This window comes from Typopeltis vanoorti, chromosome 21, assembly GCF_054136105.1.
Source record: "Typopeltis vanoorti isolate ZY-2024b chromosome 21, IOZ_Tvanoo_1.0, whole genome shotgun sequence".
Lineage (NCBI taxonomy): Eukaryota > Metazoa > Arthropoda > Arachnida > Uropygi > Thelyphonidae > Typopeltis > Typopeltis vanoorti.
In genome coordinates this window covers 77,752,035-77,779,088 of record NC_143569.1, presented here as the reverse complement: position 1 = coordinate 77,779,088, position 27,054 = coordinate 77,752,035, and the positions used below count along the sequence as shown (strand labels likewise).

Here is a 27,054-nt window from a genome sequence, read left to right as displayed (position 1 = left end):
ACGGATTTGCAAAAACTTAACCAGCATTGTTAGTCCTAATCTTATTCTCCAAAAGAATATTTCTACTACTCCAGGTGTGTATGAATTCAAACGCTGTATTAAATTTGCATGTTAAGAACACTGCGATCAAAATTTTTTTCATTTGGAAAAACAAGTCTGTCAAACTAGGACGAACGTATGTGTTACTCTTATACAATTCTTCATTAAAATTTTATTCTCAAAAGGGAATAATAAACTTGTTTAAATAAATAGCGCCCCTTTAGCCCTAACTTTTTGAAGACAGATAAGTCAGTTGGTGGGCTCAAACTATCAATGAACGCTTTCAGGAATAAGTATAGTAGATAACTGCCACCTCCATCTTGTAGCCCTAATGTATTGTGCATAGGCAGCTGCTGGAACCTACTTGGATTTCTCATCCTCTTTCATACTATTACCTCTCTTTCGAACAGCATCTCTCAAGTTATCTTTTCCCGAGATTATAAAAAACGCCGTTCTTCCGTTAATCCCCCTCGCATACGTATAACACCGTGCTATAGATTTTGCAATCTTTCTTTTGTGAAGTGACCTACAGTCAGTTTTTTTTTTTTATTATTATTAAATTCTGCGCTATAAAGTTTGAGATCAACTAACTCTGAAAAAGAAAAGCACTGAAAAAAGATTCCTCTAATCAGCGATTAGAACCGAACCTCTAGCGTTCGGTTCTAATCGCTGATCAGGTGACCTGGCGTTATGGAAACAAACGTAATTTTCAGGGTTTATGTAGGCGTTCTTTACGTATTTTAACATAATCTTATCCCAATAATTTATTAAATTTAAATATTACTATAATTTCTTAAAATTCTTTAATTTAAAGAAGGGAGATGAAATGAAAAGGGCTGTCACTTATGTGAGCTGTCGCCTCAAATTTGGAAAACACACACACACACAATGATCATAATGGTATTGCAGCCCAAGATGCCTTGAATTCGATAGGCATCTTGGCGTATGGGAGTTTAAAAAATTTCAACTGTTGTACAAGCAAAATAGGCACACACTAAGAAGTATACATTGCTATTATAGCATGTGATATCACATCCAAGTGTGTAATCATTTCATTTGTTGTTCCGGTGCTAGATCAAACTGCAGTATTTACTCATGTATCAACTACAACAATATACTAATTTCATTTTATTTTTAAGATTTTATGCTGGAGACCTTGGGCCAGGAACTATTGTTGGTTCAGCAGCTTTTAACCTACTAGTAATCTCAGCAGTGTGTATAGTATCCATTCCTAAAGAAGAAACTCACAGGATACGGATGATTGGAGTAAGTATGGGAGAGTTTAAAAAATATACAAATAAAAACTAAATTCCTCTGATTCTTATTACCTTAATGTGTACTGACTTATGAAGGGAGAAAAGAATAAGGCAATGTACAAATTTGACACAAATTTGTACAAGAGTAATCGCATACTTTATCCATAAAATTTTTCAACTGTTGTACAAGCAAAATATTTACCACTTTAAAAACTAGACTTTTTATTAAAGAAAGCAAATTTTCCGCCCTATAAACACTCATCATTGATTACCATATTATCAGAATAGATTTGCCTTCCGCCATGCATGCACAGAAATGTCAAGAGGTCTTCGCATCTGTGGTGGGACAGTATTTCCTTCCATTCTGTCTCTACATATTGCTATTAATTTAGTTTTGCTGAAGTTTCAGCATTGCGCAATTCTGTTTTTCTAGCATATATTTTAAGTTTCCCTTATTTGGAAATAATACTGCATCATCTGTTTTGTGATGTAAATTTTGTCCGCCCACATATTCTCACTTTTCTGGATGGAACCAAGTTCCTACAGGCATGGGATAAACAATATGATTTGGTAAGCAGTGATGGGATGAGTATACACTTGGTGGGGAAACTTTAAAAGAAGTGGAGATGAGAGATCTTGGAGTGATGCAAGGACCTGATATTCAGGGGGCCACATTGCGCAAGTTGTGAAGACTGTATGCAAAAATAGAGGTTATGATGCCATTGTATAAGGCCTTGATCAGGCATCATATGGATTATTGTGCACAGATTTGGTCATTGGGTTTTCGTGGTGATGAGGATATGTTGGAAAGGGTCCAGAGAAGATTCAAAGAGGTGGCCAGTGGTCTTTGGAATGTGGAGTAAGAGGACAAACTGAGAGAATGTATCAGGTGTGACAATTTAATTCCTGGAATGCACCTGTAAAAAAAAAAAAAAAAAAAAAAATCTGTTTGGAACTATACATTAGTGGCTACTATTGCCTTCGAAGTATATCCTCGTGCATTTATACACTGGTTTAAAGTGTTCTCATTTTAGGAAACAGGCCTGGAACTCTTTTTTTGGAATACTATTGAGTGCCTTTATCACATTAGCTGGATATCGGCAACGGCAGAAAATTTTCAATCTTTTAGCGCAGTCTTTAATTTTGGAAACAGCCAGAAATCACAGGGAGCTAAGTCAGGTGAATAAGCAAGATGACCTAATTCAGTAATAATTTTTTTTTTTTTTTTTTGGCCAGAAACTCTCATGATGAGTGCACCATGACTTGGTACATTATCATGATGGATGATCCGCTTGTCAGCCCACAATTCAGGTGTTTTTCTCCGAACAGAATTTCGTAATCTTTTTAGCACCTCTAAATAGCATTGTTAATTGGTTTGTGCCACTTCAATTAATTCATAGTGGACTATCCCCTTGTGATAAAAGAAATGCACCAGCATGGTCTTGAACTGTGAACATGACATGCATGCTTTTTTTGGATGTGGCAAACTCATGGTTTTACACTGCATGCTCTGGAATTTTGTTTCAGGATCGTAGTAGAAGCACCAGGTTTCGTCACCCGTAATTACTCTCGGAAACATCTGCTTATTTGCAGAAAGATTAGTCACAACTTGAAGCTGCCTCTGCTCCTGTTCATCCATCAAGATCTGCACAAACTTTGCAGAAATCTTTTGCATAATCAATTCTTCAGTTAAAATTACCTGACTGTTTCTTGATTCATTTGCAATTCATCAGCACACTTAATCGTCTCAGACTGTATTAAATCTCGCACTCTGTTCACGTTTGCATCCATCTTTTTTGGTTTTGGCTGCCCACTTCTGGGGTCATTGTTCACATCTTCTCTTCCACCTTTGAATCTCTCATACCACTCAAAGACACTTGACTTTTTCAGAGCATCCACACCAGCGCAATTGGAAGAATGACAGTACATTGCACCCTTCGAATAGGCCTAAGTTCAATTCTTGTTGAGACGGGAGGAATCTTTATCTGGATGATTTCAATCACAGGCGAGTTAGCTGATCTCATACGAAGGTAGTAGGGTTTTTTCTCCCGCATACAGACAAATCGGCCCTTCAGAACGCACGCAATTTACAGACAAAAAATACTAGTTGTAGTGGTTGTGATGGTAGATGGCGTTGATGGAGATGATTTGTAGTAGAGGTTCAGTGTAGTGGTTGAGACAGTTGCAGGTGTCCTCTCCCATGATGAGTCTTACCTCCTTGGAGGTATCAGGAATAATAATAATATGCCACTTGCAACATTTCAGTAGGTTTGGACAATTTTCACACAGAATTTGATAACACACTGCTCCAACTTTCAATCACATACTTTTAGGCAAAGTTTACATGCACGTTTCTATTGTTTTTGCAATAGTCATCAACTAGCAATGGTTCTATCTCTGTGCATAAACCTCAAGCTCTATCGGCTTGAGGTTTATGCACACATCAGTTAAAACATGTACAAAGATTACTTGTGTGACTCCAACCAAATCGGCACATGAGCAATGCTGCCGTTCCAGGAATTAAATTGTCGCACCTTGTAAGTTGCAGAGCCTCATGAATAGGAGGAAGAGTGCAGGGGAAATATGATTGAAGCATATATGCTAGTTGGGTGTTATCAGGTTGACATGGAAGAGTTTTTCATAGAATGGGAGAGAGGTGTTAAACAAGAGGCCATTGCTGGAAACTATATAAGGAGAGTGTGAGCAGAGGAGTGAGGAGAAGGTTCTTTGCATGAAGAGTGGTTGGTGAGTGGAATGCATTGCCTGAGTGTATTGTGAATGTTAAACACATTTAATCAATTTAAAGCACAGTTGGATGATCATTATGTGCAATAGTGTGTACCTCCCATGATGAGTCTGACTCCATGGAGGTCAGATATTAATAATAATGATAGAGGTATTCCTGCATGACTTCTCAGTCGGTGTGTCACAACTCTCAAGTCCAAGTCTGTTCCAGACTTATTGTTGCAGACTCATGGGTGTCTGCAGAGGGGGAGGGGAGGGGAATGGGGCACTCCCCTATGGGATCGAGTAAAAAAATTCCACAAATTATAATCACAAAAGTGATTTGAGATATGTAACCTTACACCCTCAACCATGGGATGCTTTGTCTGTCTTAAAATTTTATTACAGGTTGGCGGGTTTTGGCCTTCGGCAAGATAACCATTATCGGCAATCAATATTTATCTCATACTTGGGTTCTTTAATTTCATCCTTAAAATCAAGATTTTCCTCAGATAATGAAATAGCATTTTCAGTATTTCAGTTTCATCTGAAGAATATTCTAATAATAGATAAAATAAAGTTCCAAAATAACGTCAAAAGAGTAAGTGAAAAATATAATTTACAATATTTAGAAATAGAGGCAACAATGTGGTATGAAAAATGGACAAATTTTCCTTTGACTGATATTCCCCATACTTTATTCCAACACAGTTTTGGAACATTGTGACTAATTCCCTTCTATTAATTCGGCAATAACTATTGGTATGACCTGTACCATTGAAAGAAGTTTCAGCACCTTGAGACGTGTGAAATCTCAGAAATGCACTTATCAGGTTTATGTATGATTAGTATGCACAGGAAGAAACTAGAAGAGGCAGCAGTAAAGAAATTTATTGAAAATGTCATCAATAGGTTTGCAAGCAATAGACAGAAAATTCAATTCTTATATGATACGTGATTATTGAAATTATCTATATGTATGTGTATACGTGTGTGTGTGTGTGTGTGTGTATATATATATATATTTTTTTTTAATTCTCGTTTCCTTTATATTGTAAATTTATATACATTATGTATGTGTTTTGTAATGATGCAATACTGTATTCTCTAATCTACTCGTGAAAAAAAAATTAAATAATTACATCAATAAATTTTTATTCGTCTCTAAGCTCTTTGCCCCCCCCCCCCTGAAAATTTTTGACGAATGCCCATGGTTGCAGTGGTATCTTTTTATATTACTATTTATTTTAATAATTTAGAATTTATTTTTGTGTCCTAGCAATACATTCCTGCAATTCTTTAGTATTTTATCTTCTCCAATCTTCAAGGCTAATAATATGAACATTTGTATTCATTATGGTCAAGGGCCACGTCTTTTTTTATCCTAACACTCTGCTGGTGTTTGAGAAGACAGGCCAAAGGAACCAAGCTTTTCAGCTGAAGTTAGTCTCATATGGAAGGGAAGGGTGTTTTTTTTTTTTTTTTCTCTCTCCCAGATTCTTGGAGTTCTACTTGACAAAAGTATACAGATTGATTTTAGAACGTGCAATTAAGAAATATATTTAGTGGCTGGAACAGTTGGATGCATTGTGGAATAGTTTCCCATGAGTCCAAACTTCATGGAGAGGTGTCCAGCAATAATTGGCTATACTTTTCTTATGCTGATTCAGTAGCTAGTTCAATACTTCTGATTTCTGTTTGCTGCATAGTGCAGTGCCACAAATTTCAGTTTTAAATCCAATATAATATGCATGGCCAGAGAACACAAACAGTTGATAGATTTTCTTATTCTTAATGCAAATATATTAGCAGTAAATGTAACATTAGTTACATTTGCTGCTGATAAAACTATACAATTGTGAAATTTATATTCACAGACAAAGTAAGTTGGTTAATTACTTGGCCAAAAAAAAAAAATTTAGTAGTGTACTATGAGAATATGATATATTACTTTAATAAACTAAAATATTGTGTATTACTTAGGTGTTTGCCATCACAGCATCCTTCAGTGTTTTTGCATATATTTGGTTGTTGATTATTCTGCTGTGTATCACTCCAAAACAAGTAGATGTCTGGGAGGCGATAATCACTTTTCTCTTCTTTCCAATACTTGTGGTTGTTTCATATGCTGTTGATAAGAATATGTTCATGGGAAAAAAAGTACAACAGAAAAAGCAGTTGGAACTTGGAACTGAACCAGGTAAGCATGTGTTTGGTTCAATGGGGATTTATGTTAAAGATGTTAATGTCACGTTGTCATTCCTGCAGTTAACTAAAATTCAGATATTAACTTCGATATGAAGTAAACCAAGATTTAAGTTGATTTCTATTGTTTAGTGTTCTTCAATCTAAACATTTTTTTCCAGAAAAAAAAATGCTTGAATATTTCCCAAAAGGTGAACCAGATAAAAAGTCTCTTATTAAATTTATCAAGGTAAGTTTATGCCATACTAAGTAAAAATTTGATTTTTTTTATGTATACATCTTTCAAAAAGTCGTTGCTTTTTAGCACCAACTGTACTCGACGGTTTGGCATTGTCTTTGTTAGTGGTTGTTCTAACTGTTCTCTTCTTATCATGTTGGAGATGTAATTCTTCTGTACTCTTTGGAATTTCCAAAAGAACTTGGGGGGTAATCTATGGGGGAATGGAGTCGAATCAACTGGAAATATATGCAGATGAGCAGCGATAAGATTTCTTTGTGATTAAATATGAGGTCTTAACCTTTTTAGAATTCAGAAATGAAGACTACAAACCATATTGATGAAAGCAGAGGAAGCCAGGTATTTGATGATAGTGAGCAGCTTGTTATTTTAAGGATATTGCAAAGGTATGAACTATAGAGAGGTGAAAGGGTGGATGAGATGATTGTGATGGTGGGAACAAATGACTTGAGTGGTGGTTTAAATAGGGCAGCGAGAGATATGAGATTCTTGCTTGAGGCTGTATGAAAGACACAGAGGAAAGATAGTGTGTGTGGCCTAGGTATAATAATGTCAAGCTGAGCAGAAGAGCAGTGATATTGAATGGCATAATATTGACAATGTGTCAGAAGAGAGGATTCGAATATGTGGATGCTTGGAGTGCGTTTGAGAGCAGAGAGGAATTGTGTGCGAGAGACCGCCTGCATTTGAATGAGGAAGGATGTAGGCATCTAGAGAGATTACTGTTCTTCTGAACAAGTCAGTGTTTCCCAGTGTGGATGGCAGCAGGGATTGCCATTTGTGGGAATGGGTACTTGGGAGAAGGGGGACGACATCGGGTAACGCTGAGCCCAGTGGAGTGCTGGGTATAGAAACAATGGCATTTTTATGCTTTATACCAATGCCAGGAGTATTTGGAATAAGGGAGAGGAATTGGTGGCACTGATAGCATCAGCCTGGCCAAAGTTTGTGATCACAGAGACATGGTTGACAGAAGAGGATATAATAACAGGAATAGAAGTTGCTGGGTACAGCATTTTACAGCAGGATAGGAAGGGAAAGTGGTGGTGGAGTACTGCTTATGATAAGTGACAATCTATGTCCTCTAAGAATGGAGGCTTTGGAAGGCTGTGACACTAATGATTTTGAAAGCATATGGTGTGAGGTGGAGGTGGGCAAGACAGGATATTTAGTGGGGTGTTGCTACAGACCAAGGAGCACAGAAGGTGGGGACCAGGAGATGTTTGAGACAGTTGAGCGTGGCAAGTGCAAGAAGAACGATTGTTATGGGAGATTTTAACTACAGCAGTATAGATTGGGGAAAGGAAGATGCATGTAGCAATAAGGGAGTGGAATTTCTAGAATTCTTGAGGGACAAATGTCTTAGGCCACATGTAACAGAGGATTAAAGAGTTTTGGATTTGGTTATAGCATCAGAAGAGCTGATAATAACTGAGATGACATCTCTCCCACTAGTTGGAGAGAGTGACCATATGGTTTTGACTTGGAAAATGACCTGCAGAGATAAAATGGTTGTCATTCCGTTGTATAAGACTCTGATCATTCCACACTTAGACTATTGTTCTCAGATCTGGTCCCCAGGATTTGAAGGGGATAAATAACTGTGGAAAGGGTACAAAGATGGTGTTGGGACTGTTCAATGTTAGTTATGAGGGTTGGCTGAGGGAGTGTGGACTGCAGAGTTTAGTGGATAGGAGGAGAGGTGATATGATTGAGACTTTTAAACTGTTGAGAGGCAGTTACAGGGTAGACTTTGGAGAGTTCTTTCACTTGGTGGAACAGCGGAAAGGAGCGATGACAAGGAGCAATCCCTGGAAGTTACAAAATGAGGCTGTGCGCAAGAGGGTGAGGAGTGGTTTCTTTGCTTGGAGGGTGGTTGAACCTTGGAATGCATTGTCTGAGAGAGTGGTTGGAGTGGGAACAGTCAATGGGTTCAAGAAGTGGTATGATAAACTTTGTATTTCCTAAAAACGACCCCCCACGATGAGTCTTGACTCCATGGAGGCCTGGATAATAATAATAAAAGAATTATTGGAAGTAGCAAAAGAAAAGCGTGAGAAAGTTAAGATAGTGAGTCTGTTGCAGCGATATGACAGAGCTGAGAAGGAGGGTCATAATAGTGAATGACTCTGCGTAGGTTATGCAGGAGTGGTGTGTAGTTTGTAAATGGATTTGGTGTTCAGAGACTGGAAAAAGTGTTGTTGAATTCAGTGGATGTGCAGGATCAGGGAAACTAGAGCTTTTTTTGGGGGGGAGGGATAAGTTGTTGAGTGGATATGAAGATCAGTGAGGCACTTGAGTGTAAGAATGTGTGTATGATATGCCTAAGTTGTTACCACTGGTAACAAATCAGAATGAGATAGTTAGTATAAAGCATCAGGATAGCAGTGGACCTAATGGGCTTTCGCACTTTATGTACACTAATGCCAGGAATGCTGATATTTGGAACAAGCAGGAGGAATTTTTGGCATTGGTTGGCTCATTCTGGCCAAAGGTTATTGGCATTAGTGAGACATAGCTAACAGAAGATATAGTTAGTGGGACAGCATGTGAGACCAGGGGATGGAAAAGATTGAGATAATATGCATCGGCAAATAGACTCAATGAGTGTAGGACAGATAATTATTATGGGGGATTCCAACTATGGGAACATAGATTGGAAGGAGGAGACGACACATGGGAGGAAGAAAATGGATTTTATGCAGTTATTAAGGGATAATTACCTGAAACAGCATGCAATGGAATATACTAGAGGTTTGAGAGTGTTCAGTCTAGTAAATGCATCTGCAAATTTGTCTATAACAAATATCACCACATTCCCACCAATTGGTGAGAGTGATCATATGGTCTTGACCTGGGAGGTGACCAAATGTGTTGAATTTTTTTTTTTAAGAAGGGATATATGTGGAATTACAGAGCTGGTGTTCGATCCTGAATGAATGGCCTGCCTCTGTGAGACAGACCCTCATTCAAGATCTAACAAGAACGGAGCCTAAATAAAGAAAATATCTGTACTGCTAGTGAAAATTCTACTAGAAAGAAATTAAGATGGTGAAGTGTATCATATTAAGTGTATATCTATTCACCCAATGGAGAGGGAACATTGTAAAATATTAATATGTGTGATTAAAAGGGAAATATATGTGGTGTGTAAATTGGAAGTGGAAAATAATGTGTAAATAAAAACAGAAGAATAATATGTGTAAATTGCAACAAAAAAAAAGGAAAATGTTGACAATCAACCCAAGGACAGATTCTATGAAACTATGCATGCCACAGTGATGACTAAGAGGCATAAGGTCATGACCTTGATAAACCCATTCTTGAACCTTACAAGCAAGATTTCACAAATTCTCTGGGAGGAGCTCTCTCACGGGTTCGAGATGAAAATATTCGATGTGACTGTAAGCTGCAGGTGAAAAAGGGATTTGATGGTTGGAAAATCGAGAGAAGGGGAGGAAGGTGAAAGGGGTATGACGTGAGAAGGAGGTCCGACAAAAAAAACCTCCAAGTGCAGAACGACAAAAAAAAAAAAAAAGGCTCGGATCCAAAATGAAACCTGAACTGTGATGTCCCTCCTGTATGGGGTACAGAAGTTCCAGACAAGCACCTTAGATGTTTCCCAACGACGGCGAAAATCCAGTGTGCATCAATCCATGAGATGGGAAAGCAATCTGCAGAGTGAAAAAAGGTCCAACCAGGATATGCCCATGACTCGCACGTGGTAATTGAAGGAGACTATATGCTGCAAGAAACAGTAAGGTAATTTTGACCTATCTAAAGTTCAAGAGGGAGCGTTGAATGAAAAATTCGATTTAAGCACATTTGCAGAAAGGAAGACTGAGACTACTTTGTTAGTGTAACTTTTAGGGACATTGGACTGGTAGTCCGAAGAGCCATGTTATGTGATCTTTGCAAAGGAATTTGTATGTGTGTGCTACCTTAGCTGTCTCCCTAAGGATACATGTTTAGACAATTCTTAGTATACACCTATGTGCATGCCCTCTCTTAGGAGATAATAGATATGTCATATATTCTGAAATTGTCATGTATTGCTACTTAAAGTGTTTAATGTAATTTAAGGGAATTAACGAATTGATTGATTTGTTTTCATGTATACTGATAGTGTAAAAATAAAACTATGTTTATAGTTGAATCCTGGTCATTGAATTGTGTTTGAGAACAACATTGCCACTCGCCAAAATACGAACCGTGACAAAAAGAGGAAAGTGTAATTAAGTAATATTAAGACAAGAAAAGGGCACGACTGCAATCTCCCCAAAATCCAGACACCTTCCTGCCTGATTAGAGTCAAGCAGGATATTTATCTAGATCAGGGAAAGGGCCCACAGTTTATTAAAATAGAAAACTAACTGGCACAGAACAAATAAATTTGTTAGTCTGTGACCCAGGGAGAATTTTAGGATCCCTGGCCACAAGGAAGCAATTGATAAGTCATATTCAAAATTAAGAACCCAACACTCACGAAACACCAGTCTAACACTGGTAAGTATGACAAGCTTAAGAGATTGCTTGGATCGATGCCATGGCATAGTAAACTGCAAGGGCTGGATGTTCATAGTGCATGGGACTATTATCTTGACTACTGCATGCAGATCTGGGTGCCAGGGTTTCTTTGTGATGAGGAGGTGGAGAGGATCCAGAGACAAATGACCAAGATGGTAGCAGGTCTTACGAGAACGGGTTGAAGATTTGTGGGTTACAGAAACTAGTTGATTTGTATGTCTCAGTCTTTTGATTGAGACATACAAATTACTGAGGGGTTTTTACAAGATTAATTTAGAGGAAATTTTTCAGAACAGGTGTTGGAGGGAGAACTAGGGGGCCATCCATGGAAACTGAATAAGAGCAAATAGTTAGCAAGGATGTTAGAACTAGTTTTTTTGTTAGAGAGTAGTGAATAAGTGGAATAGGTTGCCAGAGTCTGTTGTGGGTGACTGTGAATGGGTTCAAAGCCAAGTGTTATTTGACATGTTTAGGGCCTTCCTAGATGAGTCAAAGGACTCCTTATAGTAGCACATAATATAATATCAGGATAGTATTTGAAAAATCCACATAGTTGTCTAAAATTACCTGTAGAAATTTATTTTTCCAGGAAATAAGAAAACAACCAGGACTTACTGATGAAGATGCAGCTTGTTTAGCAGCTGCTAGACTTATAGATGAGAATCGTCACTCTAGAATGTGGTACAGGGTTGGAGCTATTAGGGATATAACTGGAGGAAAGAAAACAAAACCTCGTCTTAGTGACAAGCTGCGACAGGTATGTTTGCATATGTTTATCTTTATCAAGATTTAGGTAATTTTTGTTCTTATCAAATTAATTTTCACCTAGCTTCATCTATTTTTTTTTTAAATTTCTTATTGTGATTAAACCTTATTCTAGTAATGTTGACTTTTTTGAATTTTAGGTATATGACATGTTAGAAGGAGAGGATGCAAAGCCAGTGAAGACGATAGCAAAACATGAACGGCAAGATATTGCCATTGTTGAATTTAGTGCAGCTACTGCAGCTGTTCTAGAGAGTGCTGGTCATGTAACTGTTACAGCTCTTCGGCATGGTAAAACATCAAGCCGTGCTCACTGCAGGTGAGTCGAGCATTTTTCAACATCAATGCAGATTTGGAGAGCAACAAAAAATTAAAATCTGTTTTTAAACTGTTTTAAAGGTTAAAATTAGTATTTGCTCATTATTTACATAAAAATAATGTATGTATTTGATATACATACTTCAACATTTTTACCAATATATTGAAAGTTTTTTCACTTTGTTATACAATAAATTAAAGATGCCAAGTGTAAGCAAACGTCACTTCACTGTTTGCTTGGTATCTCTTCTGGGTCTGGCTCCCACTGATGAAACATCAATAAAGATTGAAACTGGTCTGGACAGTGGCCCTTCTCATAGTGATAGCATTATACATGTTTGTAAAGTTATGTGCATTGCATTATAGGATAGTAATGAAACTGATGTGAAGTCATTGGCGTCTATATACAAGTAGTCCAGTCACGAAGTGACTTTATGCACAAACTTTGATAATGGATGAAACTAAGAATATAATTTCTTGGAGTCTTTAATTTATTTTATTTCTATCAATATGTTAGTTTATTTAGCTGTATTGATTCACAACACAGAATAATAAAAAAATAACTTTTTAGCTGATATTTCGCTGGTATTATATATCCGTTATCTTCAGAGCACAAGAACAGTTTGTCACAGTACACAATTCATGTACTGTGACATATCCGTTATCTTCAGAGCACAAGAACAGTTTGTCACAGTACACAATTCATGTACTGTGACAAACTGTTCAGTGAAACATAGCAAAATATCAGCTAATAAGTTTATAAGAAGAAAATAATATTTCTTATTATCCTAAGACCCCATGGAGTTACTCATTTAGGAGGTCCCTTTGTCATACACACAGCTCATCATACTGTGCCTTCAACATGCTGAAATTCTCAGCAGACACCACACTCAAGCAAAGCATTTAATCATTCACAACTCTACTTGCAAAAAACGTACTTCTCACTCCCATGTTCACACCCTTATACAGCTTCCAGGGATGACCTCTTGTTCTTCCTTGATCTCCTACCATTTGTTGAAAAACCTCTTCAACATTGATCTTATAACAACCCATTGCCAACTTGTAGGTCTCCATCATATCACCTCTTTTCCTCCTATCCACTAGACTCTGTAAATTGCATCTTGTCAACCTTTCCTGATATTCAACATTCCATTTATTAGAAATTGACTTAGTCATCTATGGACCTTTTCCAACATCTCTTTGTACTTTGAAAACCAGGTGATCAAATTTGTGCACAATAGTCAATATGTGGTCTAACCAAGGCCTTATACAATGGAACAAGAATCTCCTTCAATGTGTCCCCTAAATTTTAGATCCTTATTCACCATCACCCAAGATCTTATATTTCCTCCAGTATATCCCCATCAAGCTTAAATTCTACATCTCATCTTTGTTTCCCAAATTTTAAAACCTTACATTTTGCAACATTGAACTAGTATCCCCACTCCTCCTGTGCTCATTCACTCAATCTCTGTCTTTTTGTAAGGCCACAACATCTGCTTTACTCTTCATAGTTCATTTCAACTTTGCATCATCTGCAAACAACTGAATATCCCCATCCAAATATCATTAGCATGCAGGTTAAACAGCAATGATCCTAAAACAGATCCCTGAGGCACACCACTAGTGACTTTCTTTTTCTGGGATATTCCTCCCTCCACTTGCTGATACCTATCAGACAGCCAATCTCCGATCCTATGCACTAGTCTAATATTCAGTCCCATTCTGCTCTAGTTAGATTACAGCATGATAAATTGGTAGTCAATCAAAAAGCATTTGCAAAATATAAGTATACTGTGTGTCTATCTCTGTCTAATGAAGCTGACACCTTATTATAAGTAGATTACTAAAACATGACCTCCCTATAGCAGATTCATGCTGTATATGAAGATAATACCATTGTTATCAATTCAATTCTGGATCTCACCAGCCTCTCCAACACTTTAACCACAACTGACACACAGATAGGCCTATTATTTGATGCTTGAGTTCTGTCACCTGCACTTATGAAGTGGCACAATTTTGCCTTCCTTCCACTGCTTTATATCTTGGTTAACTTCTGTGAGAACTTTTGCTCTGAAATCAGGTGACCATATCTGAGCACAGGCAGGATCATGATGGGAAGTACATTGACATAGCAAAAGAAGAGTAAGACAATTGGTGAGATCTCAAGGAATAGCAAAATGTTAATATTGCAGGAGTAAGATGAATACACGAGCTATCATATACAAGAGAGATAAACCAAGGGGTCCGACAGGGATGTCCCTTCTCAGCAACTCTTTTTAATATCTACTTAAATGAAATAATAATAAAATGGAGTAAAAATTTACATCAAGGAATTAAACTTTCTCCTACAGTTAACTTAAACACTCCCCTCTTTGCCGACGACCAAATAATAATTACAAATTCTGAAGATAACTTACAGAAAGCTATGCTATTTTAAATCTAAATGAGATATCCAAAGATTATAGTATGATAATATCAACAGAAAAATCAAAAACTATAGCCTTTAAAGGACAAGATCCAACAAGAACTAAAATAGTAATAGACAACAAGATCTTAAAACAGGCAAATTCATTTAACTACCTAGGATGTATGATCACATATGAAAAAGATATAAACGTAAAAATCGCAAAATATTTAAAAATAACAGGTGTAATTAACTCAATATTTAAAACAAACCTAGTTCAAAAACAAACCAGGGTAAAAGTATACAATACATTAGCCTTACCAGTCTGTATGGAAGCGAAATCTGGACAATAAAACAAAAAGACAAACATAGATTAACAACAGCAGAAATCAAGTTTATGAGAAAAACTGCAAAGTGTACCCTATTTGATCACAAAAGAAACGAAGATATTATGAAAGAATTAAATCAAGAACCAGTAATAGAAAAAATTAAAAAATATAAACATAAATGGATGGAACACGTTCAAAGAATGAAAACAGGCCTTACTTTACCAAAACAAGCCTTAAAGTACAAGCCATTAGGAAAAAGAAAACCAGGACGTCCTCTTAAAAGATTCAACGATGACTTCTAAGGCCGGAACAGGCCATGCTAGGCCTAAATCCTTGATACGCATGATGATGAGTAAGATGAATTAAATGTCTGCAAAGCATATAGCTCTTGAACTGGTATAGAAAATTTTCAGCAAAAATGTTTATAGGGAGTGCAAGATTGACACTTTCAAAAGCTGCCTTAGTAATGCAGCATAGATAAGATCAATTTAGTATTTGCTCTCAAGGGCAGTGCAAACATTATTATTGTGGGTATCTCCATGGAGTCAGTAGACTTGTCGTGGGAGACCCAAACTATCAAAACAATATCATATCTCTTCTTGAATTCATTTACAGATGAACTCACAACTGAATCAGGCAATGCATTCCACTCATTCACCACCCTCCAGGCAAAAAATGCAGGGTAAATATTTCACACAGCTGAAATATTTACCCTGCATCAATCTTATAAGAACCTTTTTGTAATTTAGATGTTTCTATCATATCCCCTCTTCTCTGCCTATTAACCAACCTCTGCAATCCACAAGCTCTCAATCTATCAATGTATGGAGCATATTTTACGTCACTCACCAACTTAGTCACTCTCCTCTGAACCCTCTCCACAACCTCCACATCTCCAAGGAATCCAGGTGACCAGACTTGAGCAGAGTAATCTAAATGTGGAAGTATGAATACCTTATAAAGGGGAATAATAACCTCTTTATCTCTGGATGTTAGTGTGTTCTTCAATAACCAAATAATCCTATCCCCAAGTCCCTAGCCTCATCAATCTCTTGGAGTACCGTTCCATCAATGTAGTACACAGCTGGTAAGATTTTAATCCCAAAATGCATAACTTTACACTTTTCCACATTGAACTGACATCCATTACCTTTTGCCCATTTTGCCAGCTTATTTAAATCATCCTGCAAACTCTCAACATTAGCTTGATTTTCTATTGTGCTACCCAACTTTGCATCATCAGCAAACAACTGAATATCTCCCTTCAAGCCATTTCCTATATCATTTATGTACAAATTAAACACAGAGCCCTGAGGCACACCACTGGTCACCTGCCTCATCCTGGACTCTGCTCCTCCATACACCACTTTCTGGTATCTCTCTCTCCCTGAGCCATTCTCTTATCCATATCACCAGTTTAGTATCCATCCCCATCTGTTCCAATTTGCACAACAGTATTCCATGGGGTATCCTGTCAAAAGCTTTAGCAAAATCCAGAAGTACAATTGTGTAACCATTTCCTTTGTTCAACTAAGATCTCATTCTATTATAAAAAATTAATAAATTGCTAAGGCAGGATCGAGCTTTAACAAAACCATGTTGGCTCCTATAGAGTATTATATTGTGATCCACCCATTTTTGAATTCTGTCTTTAACCAATTTTTCCAATAACTACAGTCTTAGAGCCACCTTCATGCAAAGGAACTACTTTGCCTTCCTTCCACTCCCCTATCCAAGTAAGAGGCGTTGACAATTCCTTTGCACATTCATGTAACACCCGAGCTGATATTCCATTTAAACCTACGGCAGTATTTGCATTTAAATTCTGCAATATACTAAAACACTGATTTATTAACTTCAATTCTCACATTAGTTATTGCTACAGTACAGAGATATCCTCACTTGGGTAATAGACTTTTGAAAAGTGATCGCTCGGTAATTCTACTATTACATCTGAGTTGGTCACCTCAATATCATCGGCACCCACTAAGGTTATCCTTCCAAAGTCATTCTTCCTTTTACTTGCCATGCTTCCAATATCTTTGCAGGGAAATATTTGAATGTTTCTCTGCAAAGCAATAACAATATTATTGGCAGAGGTTAAACAGTAAAACTCCAGTATTAGTTCCAGTTGAACTCCACTTGTGACTATCTTTTTCTTAATACTGCCCCCCCTACCTCAATACACAACTCTCTGACAATGAATTTCAAACCAGTTCACTAACCTGATTTTATTATTATTACACCTGGTTGGAGACTGGATATGCTAACTACTTGGTTAGTGTATCCACTCTCCAATCAGGCATGGATGTTTGTGATTGTTTTCCACTTTCATACAAGTGAATAAACACTCTCACAAGATGGACTGGGTCACAATGGGAGAGGTCTTCACATTGTAGTGGGTGGAAAAATAGGCTGATTATCATCATTACAACCTCCATGGAGTTGGCCCACTTATTATGGGAGGTTCATTCAGCTGACAACATATTTATCATACTGAATCTTAAAATTCTTAGCACTCCTTCTTTGCATTAATAACATTCTGGTAATGTATTCCATTCACCCACAATTCTCCATGTAAAAAAAAACTACTTGCAACTCTCTTCACCACACTCTTACATAATTGCGAGGGATGGCTTCTGGTTCTTTTCCCTCTTGCCTTCTACTCTTTTTATAATCCCATCTGAATTAATCTGATAAAATCCTCTCACTAACTTAAATGTCTTGTCATATAACCTTTTTTCCTTCTAACCACCAAACTTTGCAATCTGCATCCCTTTAATCTCTCTCTAGCCAACATTCCAGGGTCCTGATATTGTCTTAGTCATTTGTCTTTGAACAGTTCTTTGCAACACTTGCAACATGCTTTCTAAACTTCAGTCTACTGTCAACCATCACTTCCAAATCTTGAATCTCATCCACTTCCTGCAGTAGTACAGCACTATCAATATAGTATGCAGCCTTGCATTTCTGCATTCCAAAATGTAACATCTTGCACTTATTAAAACTACAAACCCCACTCCTTTGTCCAAGTCAAAAGTCTATTCAAATTTTCCTGAAGGGAATTAACATCAACAGTTCTTATAATTTTTCCTCATTCTTCTCTATAATTCTCTCAACTTTGCATCATCAGTAAACAACTGAAGATCCCCAATCAGTGCAGGTGATATATCATTTACAAAAAAAAAAAAAAAAAAGTTAACAGCCGAGGCCCAAGAACAGACCACTGGTTACTCCTCTCCCTTTATTTTATTTATTTTTTTTGATTTTTTTTTTCAGACACTGCTCCATTATATGCAACTTGCTTGTATCACTCAGAGCCAGTCACCAATTCATCTGACCAGTATACTGTCTATTCCATCTTCTGCAGCTTGTACACCAACTTATGTAGCTATGCTCACTAATGCTAGGACAAAATCCAAAACTCATGTTCCCTCTATTATATGCTTGACATTTATCTCAAGAATCCCAAGTATTGTATGTTGTTTCTTCTGCCCAATTTATGCTGCTGGTAAGAGATCAGAAGAAAGAAATAAAGGGAAAAATCAGGAGAGTGGTACTGAAGAGACAAATGTTTGGCAGTGGAAACAGTAGTAGTGTGAGAGATGAAGAGAGGACGAGAATGCAAGAGGAAATGGGGGGGGTTCAGGTGGACAGGGAGACATGGCATAGGGAGAGCGAATGTTGAAAGTGACAATGAATGTGTATGAAGATGGAGTATATCGCAATGTGGGTGGAGAAGTTGAGATTGAGCAGATATGTGGTGATAAAGGTGATTGGGCAGGTGTTGTGGAGAAATCGCAACATATAGCTTGGATAGGACTGGCTATAGACCTAAAATGAACTGCTGTATTTGTTTACAAATGCTAGACATATCAGAAATAAGGGGGATGAAATGGTTTCAGTGAATGAGTTTATTTAGTGATATTTGGAAATAGTGGCCGAGTGATTAACATATCTGCTCTCCAGCTAAAATGCTGCGGGCTCGAATCCTGCCATGGGCATGGATGTTTGTGATTGGCCGTGAAAATGCCAGTGGTGTTGGTGGACAGTAGATGGCATTGGTGTAGATGATGATGGTAGTTGTGGCTGGTGGATTGAGTGGTGGAGACAGTTGCAGAGTAGGTGCTTTCCCTCAATGAGTCCCTTGACTCCCTGGAGGTGTCACGTAATAATCATAATAATTTGCCCCAAAATCATTGAAATAAGTGAAACATAGTTGAATGAAGATGATATTGTAACGGGAATAGAAATGGAAGGATACAGTATTTTTTGTGAGGATAGAAAGGGCATGAAGGGATGGGGAGTGCTGTTGCTGATGATAGCAGGGGAATTAAGTCTACATAAGGTAGAATGAAAGGGGGAGGGGAAATAGTGGTAAAAATTATGAAGCAGTGTGGTAACGTGGAGGTTGAGAGTAAGACATTTAGTTGAGTGTTGTTATAGGCCTGGGAATGTGGAGGGTGGTGAAGAAATGTATAAACAACTTGGATTAGTGAACAAAGGAAGGATAATTATTATGGGTGATTTTAATTATGGTGGTATAGATTGGAATGAAGAGATAGCATTTGTGAATAAGAAAAATGAATTTCTAGAGTTCTTGAGAGATAACTATCTCAGGCAGCACATAAAGGAGAGCATGCAAGGATTGAGAGTTCTAGGATCTAATCACTTCATCAGAGGATGTGATTGTGAGAGGTGTTTCACACTTTCCTCGAGTTGGTGAAAGTGATCATGAAGTAATCACCTGTGCTGTGGCTAGTCATATGCAGACTTTTGTGACGAAATGATATATGTGGAATTATAAGGCTGGTGATATGAAAATCTTAGGAGATAACTTGGAGCTATAACATGGAACAGGGAGTTGAGTGGTAAGGAAATAAATGCTGCATGGGAACTCACAAAGAAATACATAACAGCATCAAAGTGTGAATGTATTCTGAAGGCCAAAAGGCTGAATAAGGTAGATGTAAAATGGATAAATGTGGAGCTTAAGCATGAAATCTGGAAAAAGAAAGTACCTTGGATAGAAATTTTTTTCACTTGGCTATACTACCAATTATATATTTGGTTTAATCCTTTACTTTGGGTGTAAACTTTGTTTGCTTACACTTGGATAAAGGATTAAACCAAATATATAATTGGTAGTATAACCAACTGAAAAAACTTCCATCAGCTATCTCTAATCCAGAGAATTTTAATAAGGTGTTGACACCTTTTGGCATCTGGTATATGGTGATATGACTTCTACATTACTTCCACCTTAGTATCACCGGAGATGGCCTTGGGCCGTTTGATGCGGTGATTAATCTCTTGGAGGGTAATGGATAGCAATGTTGTAGCCAATGAAATTCTAACTGAGGCTCAGCTATTGCTGTTACCCTCCTGCCATGATCAGAGCTTTAATAACTCAACACCTTACCCCTACACTGTCTTCTACAGATAATGGGGAAGATGAAAAGCATTCTTGCTTTGCCCCTTTAAGCCAGTCCTTATAAGGACTTAGTATCACCCCCCCCCCCCTCTGGGACTGGCTCTTACCGGTGAGACCTCGAAGGTTGAAACTGGTCTGGGTAGTGACTCTTCCCTTAATACATTATACATCTCCACAAGGAGATGTGCTTTGCATTATGGAATACTAAGGCAAGTGATCAGAACTTGTATCACCTTTAAGAGTTGCCCCAGTCCTGAAAATACTTAAAGTGCAAACTTTGTTTGTTTACACTTGGATAAAGGATTAAACCAAATATATAAAAGTACTTTGGAGGAAGTACAAGATGAATAATAGTAATAATCAGTCATAAAGAGTATAAAGAACAAGCCAGGAGAGCGACTCAGTAAGGATACAAAAGTAGAGTACGAGTAGAAATTGGCAAATCAGGCAAAGGAAAACCCTAAAGTTTTTTAGATATGTGGCAAGTAGAAGGAAGACTGATCATGATAAGATGAAGTTAATGGATGAAAATGGTAGAATGGTAACTACTGCAGAAGACATTGTTGAGGCATTCAGTGATCAATTTATAAGGGTGTTTCATCCTGATCAGGGTGGAATCTTAAGTGTAGAGGATATAGGAGGGGATTGCTTAATCGTGAGTGAGCAGGAGGTATTTGAGGATATAAGATGTCAACAAGGTAATAAGATTTGATGACATATCACCATGCATCTTAAGGGAATGTTCCAGGGAATTGGCAGTAGCATTGGCATGCCAGAGATTATAGGCAGGCCTGTATATCTGGAGTCATGGTGAAAGTAGTGGAGGGATTGGTGAGAAGTAGGATACAGAAATAGGTTGATAACAGCAGTATTCTCTGTGGTTATCAGCATGGGTTTGTTAAGGGACAATTATATTTAACTAACCTATGTACTAAAACAAGGTGATAAATACCTTGGATAGGAGACATGCATATACAGTAGTGTACTTTGATTTTGCAAAGGCTTTTGATAGACTGTCGTGCCACACAATAAGCTCTTATATAAATTGAAACGGATGGGATTGGATAACAGACTTCTGAGTTGGATCAGTGACTGGCTGTTGGATAGGTATCAAAACTGTATATGGTGTTGTGTCCCAATCTCTTAGACTGTTAATTTTGTGTTCTATACTTCCGATCTTCCCTACAGAGTCACGTAGTACCTCCAAGACACAAAGGGATTGCCTCAGGAGCAAGCCAAAACCTAAGTGGCAAAGTTCTTGAAATCTATCTTCTCATAGGCTCTAGGAATATTTATTTATTTTTGCTGCACCACCTAAAATAGTTAGATTAAGTAGTTATCTTAACCAAATTATTTTTGTTGTTTTTGTACCCTTCTTGTATGTTTATTGTTTTTTATACATTTTTTTGTAATTTCTGCTTTTTGTTCAATAAATTTATAATTAATATATTTCGTATATCATTTTTACTCACTAAGTTTTTATAAAGTGATTTTTTATTGGGGGGGGGGTATAGGGGCACCAACTAAAGTTTTGCACACAGGTTCCAGACACTACTGCCATGCTCCCGACCATAGTAAGTTACACACACAGCATAATTAGAAGGAACACACGTATAAACCATAGTGAAAATTATTTAATTGTAAATATTTCATCCTAAGTATCTTAGGACATCATCAGTACAGTATTTAAACAAAAATTAGGAATAACATACAGTTAGGGCGCATGATTACAATAGAATCTCATGAAAACGTGCTAAAGTAGTACAAAAAAAAAAAAAAAAAAAAAGTTAATTATTTAACACAGTTTTGTATGATAATTTCCCATACTTTAGGAATAGTAAGAACGTCGTTGTGGTTTAGGTTTGGTCTGTGTAGTAGGGCTTCAGAACTTTCTTTGTATAAACGTTCATGTTTAAATAAAGATCTATGTAAAAGTTTAGCCTTTTCCCAATGGATCCTATGGTTTGGATTTTCAATTCCGTGTTGAGAGAGGCCAGATTTCTGCAGTTTAAGAAGATGAATGTGGTCTTGATGTTCCGAGATGCATTTCTGAACAGACCTACCTGTCTGTCCAAAGTAAGATAATTTGCATGAGCATGGAATCTCATAAACACCAGGTGACATTTTGATGTCGACCTTTAGTGTAACATGCAAATTGTTTTCCAGACAATGTGTCATTTATTTTTATTTCATTATCTTTGTGTATATTCAATATTACATGTAGCAAAATATTAGGTATATTTATTCTTTGTAATATATCAAACAGTATGTATCTTTTTACTTTGTCAAATGCTTTTCTGTAATCTATAAACAAAAATAAGTTTCCAAATTAAATTCTCTTCAAAACGAGACTTATTATGGTTTTGAGACCATAGGTACTTTAATAATATAATCCCACCTACTAGTTTCACTAGTGACTGTCTAGCTTTGTCAAGGCTGAACGGTACACACACAAAATATGAGAGAATACAGAAACATTGCTAACTGTTAGGCAGTTAAATTTGAAATTATGTGTGACAATGCGTGCATGTGTCGAAGCTTCAGTCAGTATCATGGATACGTGTTGTATGCACACGTGTTACATACAACATGTAACACGTGTGCATACAACACATATCCATGATACTGACTGAAGCTTCTCAACACATGCACGCATTGTCATGCATAGTTTCAAACTTAACTGCCTAAACAGTTAGCAACATTTCTGTATTCTCTCATTTTTTTTGTGTGTACCGTTTAGCCTTCACAAGCTAGGCAGTCGCTAGCAAAACTAGTATGCGGGATTATATTAATAAAGCCCCTATGGTCGCATAACTACAAAAAGTCTTGTTTTTAAGTATTTTATGACCAAATATGTATAATTTAAATTCTCTTCTATTTTCTATAATTAGTTTTAAACAGAAAGCTGCATCCATTGTAATTTTTAATGTAATTACTAATAAACTCCTTTTTGTTCTGTGTTACGCTGCTTTAGTTAATCTCCACTAATGATCACTTGCTTTTCACTTGCCCAACTTATCTGCTTTGGTTCGGCATGTAAAAAAAAAAGGTCTTCCTAATGGAAGATTTTAATTATAGGAATATGGACTGGAAAGAAGTAACATATAGGAACAAGGAGAGTGAATTGTGTCTTAAGTAGCATGTCATCTTGGCAGAGAAATTTTGGAGGATGTTGAGGAGATAAGAGACCTTGAAATGATGGTGGACAAGGATCTGAAGTTCAGAGGTCACATTGTGAAGACATCACATCAGATTATGGCAATATTGCAGAGGGCCTTAATTTAAATAGAGGAGGTTCCATTATACAAGGTTTTGATCAGGCCTTGTATGGCTTATTTGCAGATTAGGTGCCCTGGTTTCAATTGTGATGAGGATATGTTGGAAAGGGTCTAGAGAGGACTAAGATGGTCTTTGGGATGTGGGATATGAGGATACAGATTGAGGGAATGCAATTTGCAAATCCTAAAAGTAGTCTTTAAAAAAAAATTAGTAAAGGGTTGTTATTAATCAGGTTAATGTAAAAGAAATTTTTTGTAGAATTGGGGAAGGGGGTAGAATAAGGGGACATACACCCTCCTTATACAACTTTAGGTGAGGAAGGACATAAGTGGGTTCGTTGCATGGAGAATGTTTGGTGGGGTGGAATGCATTGCCTGACATTGTGGTAAATGCAGATACATGGAATGAGTTTAAAGCATGGTTATGGGTATTTTATACAATTGAGGATAACAATTTCTGAGACTTGGAATGGTGAGACAGTTGTTCTGGTTAAGATTTGGTCTATGATGTAAGGCTTCAGCACTTTCTTCATATAAACACTCGTATGGATCTGTGGAGTAGCTTGGTGTTTTTGCAATTGGATCCTGTGGTTAGCATTTTCAACTCAAATGTTGTGCGAGGCCAGATTTGTGAGGTATGATAAGACTGGTGTGGTCTTGATGTTCAGAGATGCATTTTTTATAGATCGTCCTGATTTTCCATAGTAAGACAAATTACAAGACACTTCATATACACCAGGTAGCATCACTGATGAGTCTGTTTTTTGCAGAAGATAACAAATTATGAATTTGGTTAATTGGTTTATAAGTAGCAGTGAGTTTGTATTGCTTCATAATTTTTGAGAAATGTTCAGAGATCCTTTGATATATGGTATAGGAGTCCTATGGGCTTCTTGTCTAGATTAATGTGTAGGAGAGTAGCTAATAATTTTTTGGGTTATTGGATTATATCCATTTAGTAAAGCTGTATCTTTATATAGCATTATACATACTCGTAAGGATATGTGCATTGCATTATGGGATACTAAGGCAAGTGATGTGAAGTCATACACCTTTACCACAAGTTTCCCCAGTCCTGAAAATAGTTCAGGTGCAAACTTGTTTGCTTACACTTGGATAAAGGATTAAACCAAGTATATAATTTCTTTATCTTTAATTTAATGTATCTTTAATAATTTCCAGTTCTTGTTTTCAAGATTCTTCAGAGAAAATCTCCAGAGTGCACACAAGTTTTGTTCCTACACACACACACACACACAAAAAAAAATAGTCTTATAGACTAAGAAATTTCACTTACATATATATATATATATATATATATATATATATAAAAGACTACAAAGTTTTATTCAAATGATTTGATTGACACTTTTATATTTTTTGTTTAGTGTAACATGCAAGAAATGCTGACCATTTGAGTGTAATAATTTTACTTTACAAATGTGATAATATACAGACTTTTGCAGTGAGTGAACATTGTTTATTGTTTACTGAACTCAGAGTTGTGAAGGAGAAATAATTTAATGACAGGTATAACAATTGTATCTAGAGTAGATCTCCACCCAAACCCTCATGACTGATTTTAAGGAGGTCACATGGTTTTAATTAACTAACCTTTTAGAGGTCTGCATGTGTTTACATTTAGGTCATGATAATAATTGCCTTTTCTATTTGCTGTGTTCATTTAATACATATGACATTCATTTTTTTTTTCTTATTTTAAGGATTGAAACTATTGATGGTACTGCAATAGCTGGAGAAGATTATATACCAATAAAGGAAACAATTACATTTGAGCCCCATGAAACTAATAAAAAACTTCAGATCCAAATTGTAAATGACAATCAATGGGAACCTGAAGAAACTTTCTTTTTAAAGTTAAGCATCCAGGAAGAAGATGTAGATGATGTAGCCCTTGGTCGTATATGTATTATGGAAATAACTATTATTGATGATGATGGTAAGAATTTTCTGAAATTTGTTATTTATCATTTACATTCTAGAACTTCAAGTTCTGTGCTTTTTTTTCTCTCCAAAATATGGTTATTTACATACTCCTGTGCAGGAGTGTACAAAGATATGTGCAGATGGTCAGAATTTATTCTGTATCATCTGATATTCTGAGTCTTGGCATACTGACGAAACACAGTGCTATATTTCTGGACTATTGCCAAGTGGAAAGTTGCTTTCATATTAAGTTTACCAAAAATCATGGCACTTGCATGCATTGTGAGAATTGAATAGCTGTGCATAAAGTTGGTATATGTACATTTGGCAGATTCTTAAACTAGATATGCATGTTTTTAGATAAATGTATAGCCATGTCAATCTTTACCTTGCAGCTGAAGCAGAGCCCACATATCTTGGCCTATAAAATAAGACTTAGTTTGTTGATGTGTAATATTAACTGCATGCATTGTAAGGTGATGCAACTATTGTACAACCAGAGCCTTCAGATTTTTCAGTATAACTAAAACACACTCCTGTCTTTTTCCAAGAAAAATCTCGTATGCCCTTTGGATGATATCCAGTTCCTTAGACAGTTTGAATTCCTTTTCAGGCCATCTTTTTCAGTATTTGTCATGGCTTTTTCAGTAGTTTGGCATCCCTCTTCTGCTCTAAGTATTGCATTTCTCTTGACCAACTGCTCACTTAAATTTAAATGTTTTTAAAACTTTCAGGGCATCCATGAAGTTACATGGGAGGTCCATTTTAAACAGATATCATACCATTCCTTAAACTTGTTCAATTTTTTGCATTTTTATCCATTCTATCAGGCAGTGTTCCACAATCCAATCTCCCTCCATGCAAAAAAAGCCACATCTTGTCCTTTTACTTACTACTTCCATTTACAGATTTCAGGAATAGCTACATGTCCTTGTTCCTTCCTCTTGTTCCACCATATGAAAGATTTCCTCATTGTCAATCCTATAACTACCTCTCAGTTTAAATGTCTGTTATCCACCTAACTTGCAGTTTTTATGCCTTCAGTCTATCCTCATAACTAACATTGCAGAGTTCTGATACTTATTTATCTTTTTCAAAGTTAATTTTATGCCTTCCCTTGAAATCCCAGTGATCAATTCCATTCCCAGTAATATAGTGTGCTGATGAGGGCTTTATACAATGGAATCACCACTCTTATCAGCTGGTCAACGCCCTAATTATTGTAGAAATCCTCTGCATTACCTTTTAACTTATTTTAACTTCAAATTTCTATTCATTATCACTTCAAGGTGTCTTGCTTCTTCCATCACATGATACTGGTGAAACTATCATATGCAACTTTCCATTTGATGGATCCCAAATTTCAAGATATTGCATTTAGTTATATTAAACTGATATCCGCATTCATTCTTCTACCTATCGAACTTATTCAAATCCTCTTGCAAGACCACGACATTGGCACTATCACAAATAACCCTTCCCAGCATCTGCAAACAACCAAATATCCCCCCCCCCCTGCAATCCAGTGATATTGTCATTGACAAAGATTAAACAGAAGTCCTAGTACTAAGCTGTGTGGACAAT

The 27,054-nt window shown here is 36.8% G+C and overlaps 1 protein-coding gene across 1 annotated transcript in view; it reads left to right on the top strand.

Annotated features, from left to right (window-relative positions):
- Nucleotides 1-27,054, top strand: part of LOC150095010 (sodium/calcium exchanger 3-like) — a 150,995-nt gene that overhangs the window by 54,886 nt on the left and 69,055 nt on the right. Inside the window, exons 3-8 of the mRNA XM_090411261.1 lie at nt 1,179-1,305; nt 6,003-6,219; nt 6,386-6,453; nt 11,579-11,746; nt 11,895-12,073; nt 25,248-25,483. Of these exons, the coding sequence (XP_090267387.1) occupies nt 1,179-1,305; nt 6,003-6,219; nt 6,386-6,453; nt 11,579-11,746; nt 11,895-12,073; nt 25,248-25,483 (995 nt within the window). The remainder of the gene's footprint in view (nt 1-1,178; nt 1,306-6,002; nt 6,220-6,385; nt 6,454-11,578; nt 11,747-11,894; nt 12,074-25,247; nt 25,484-27,054) is intronic.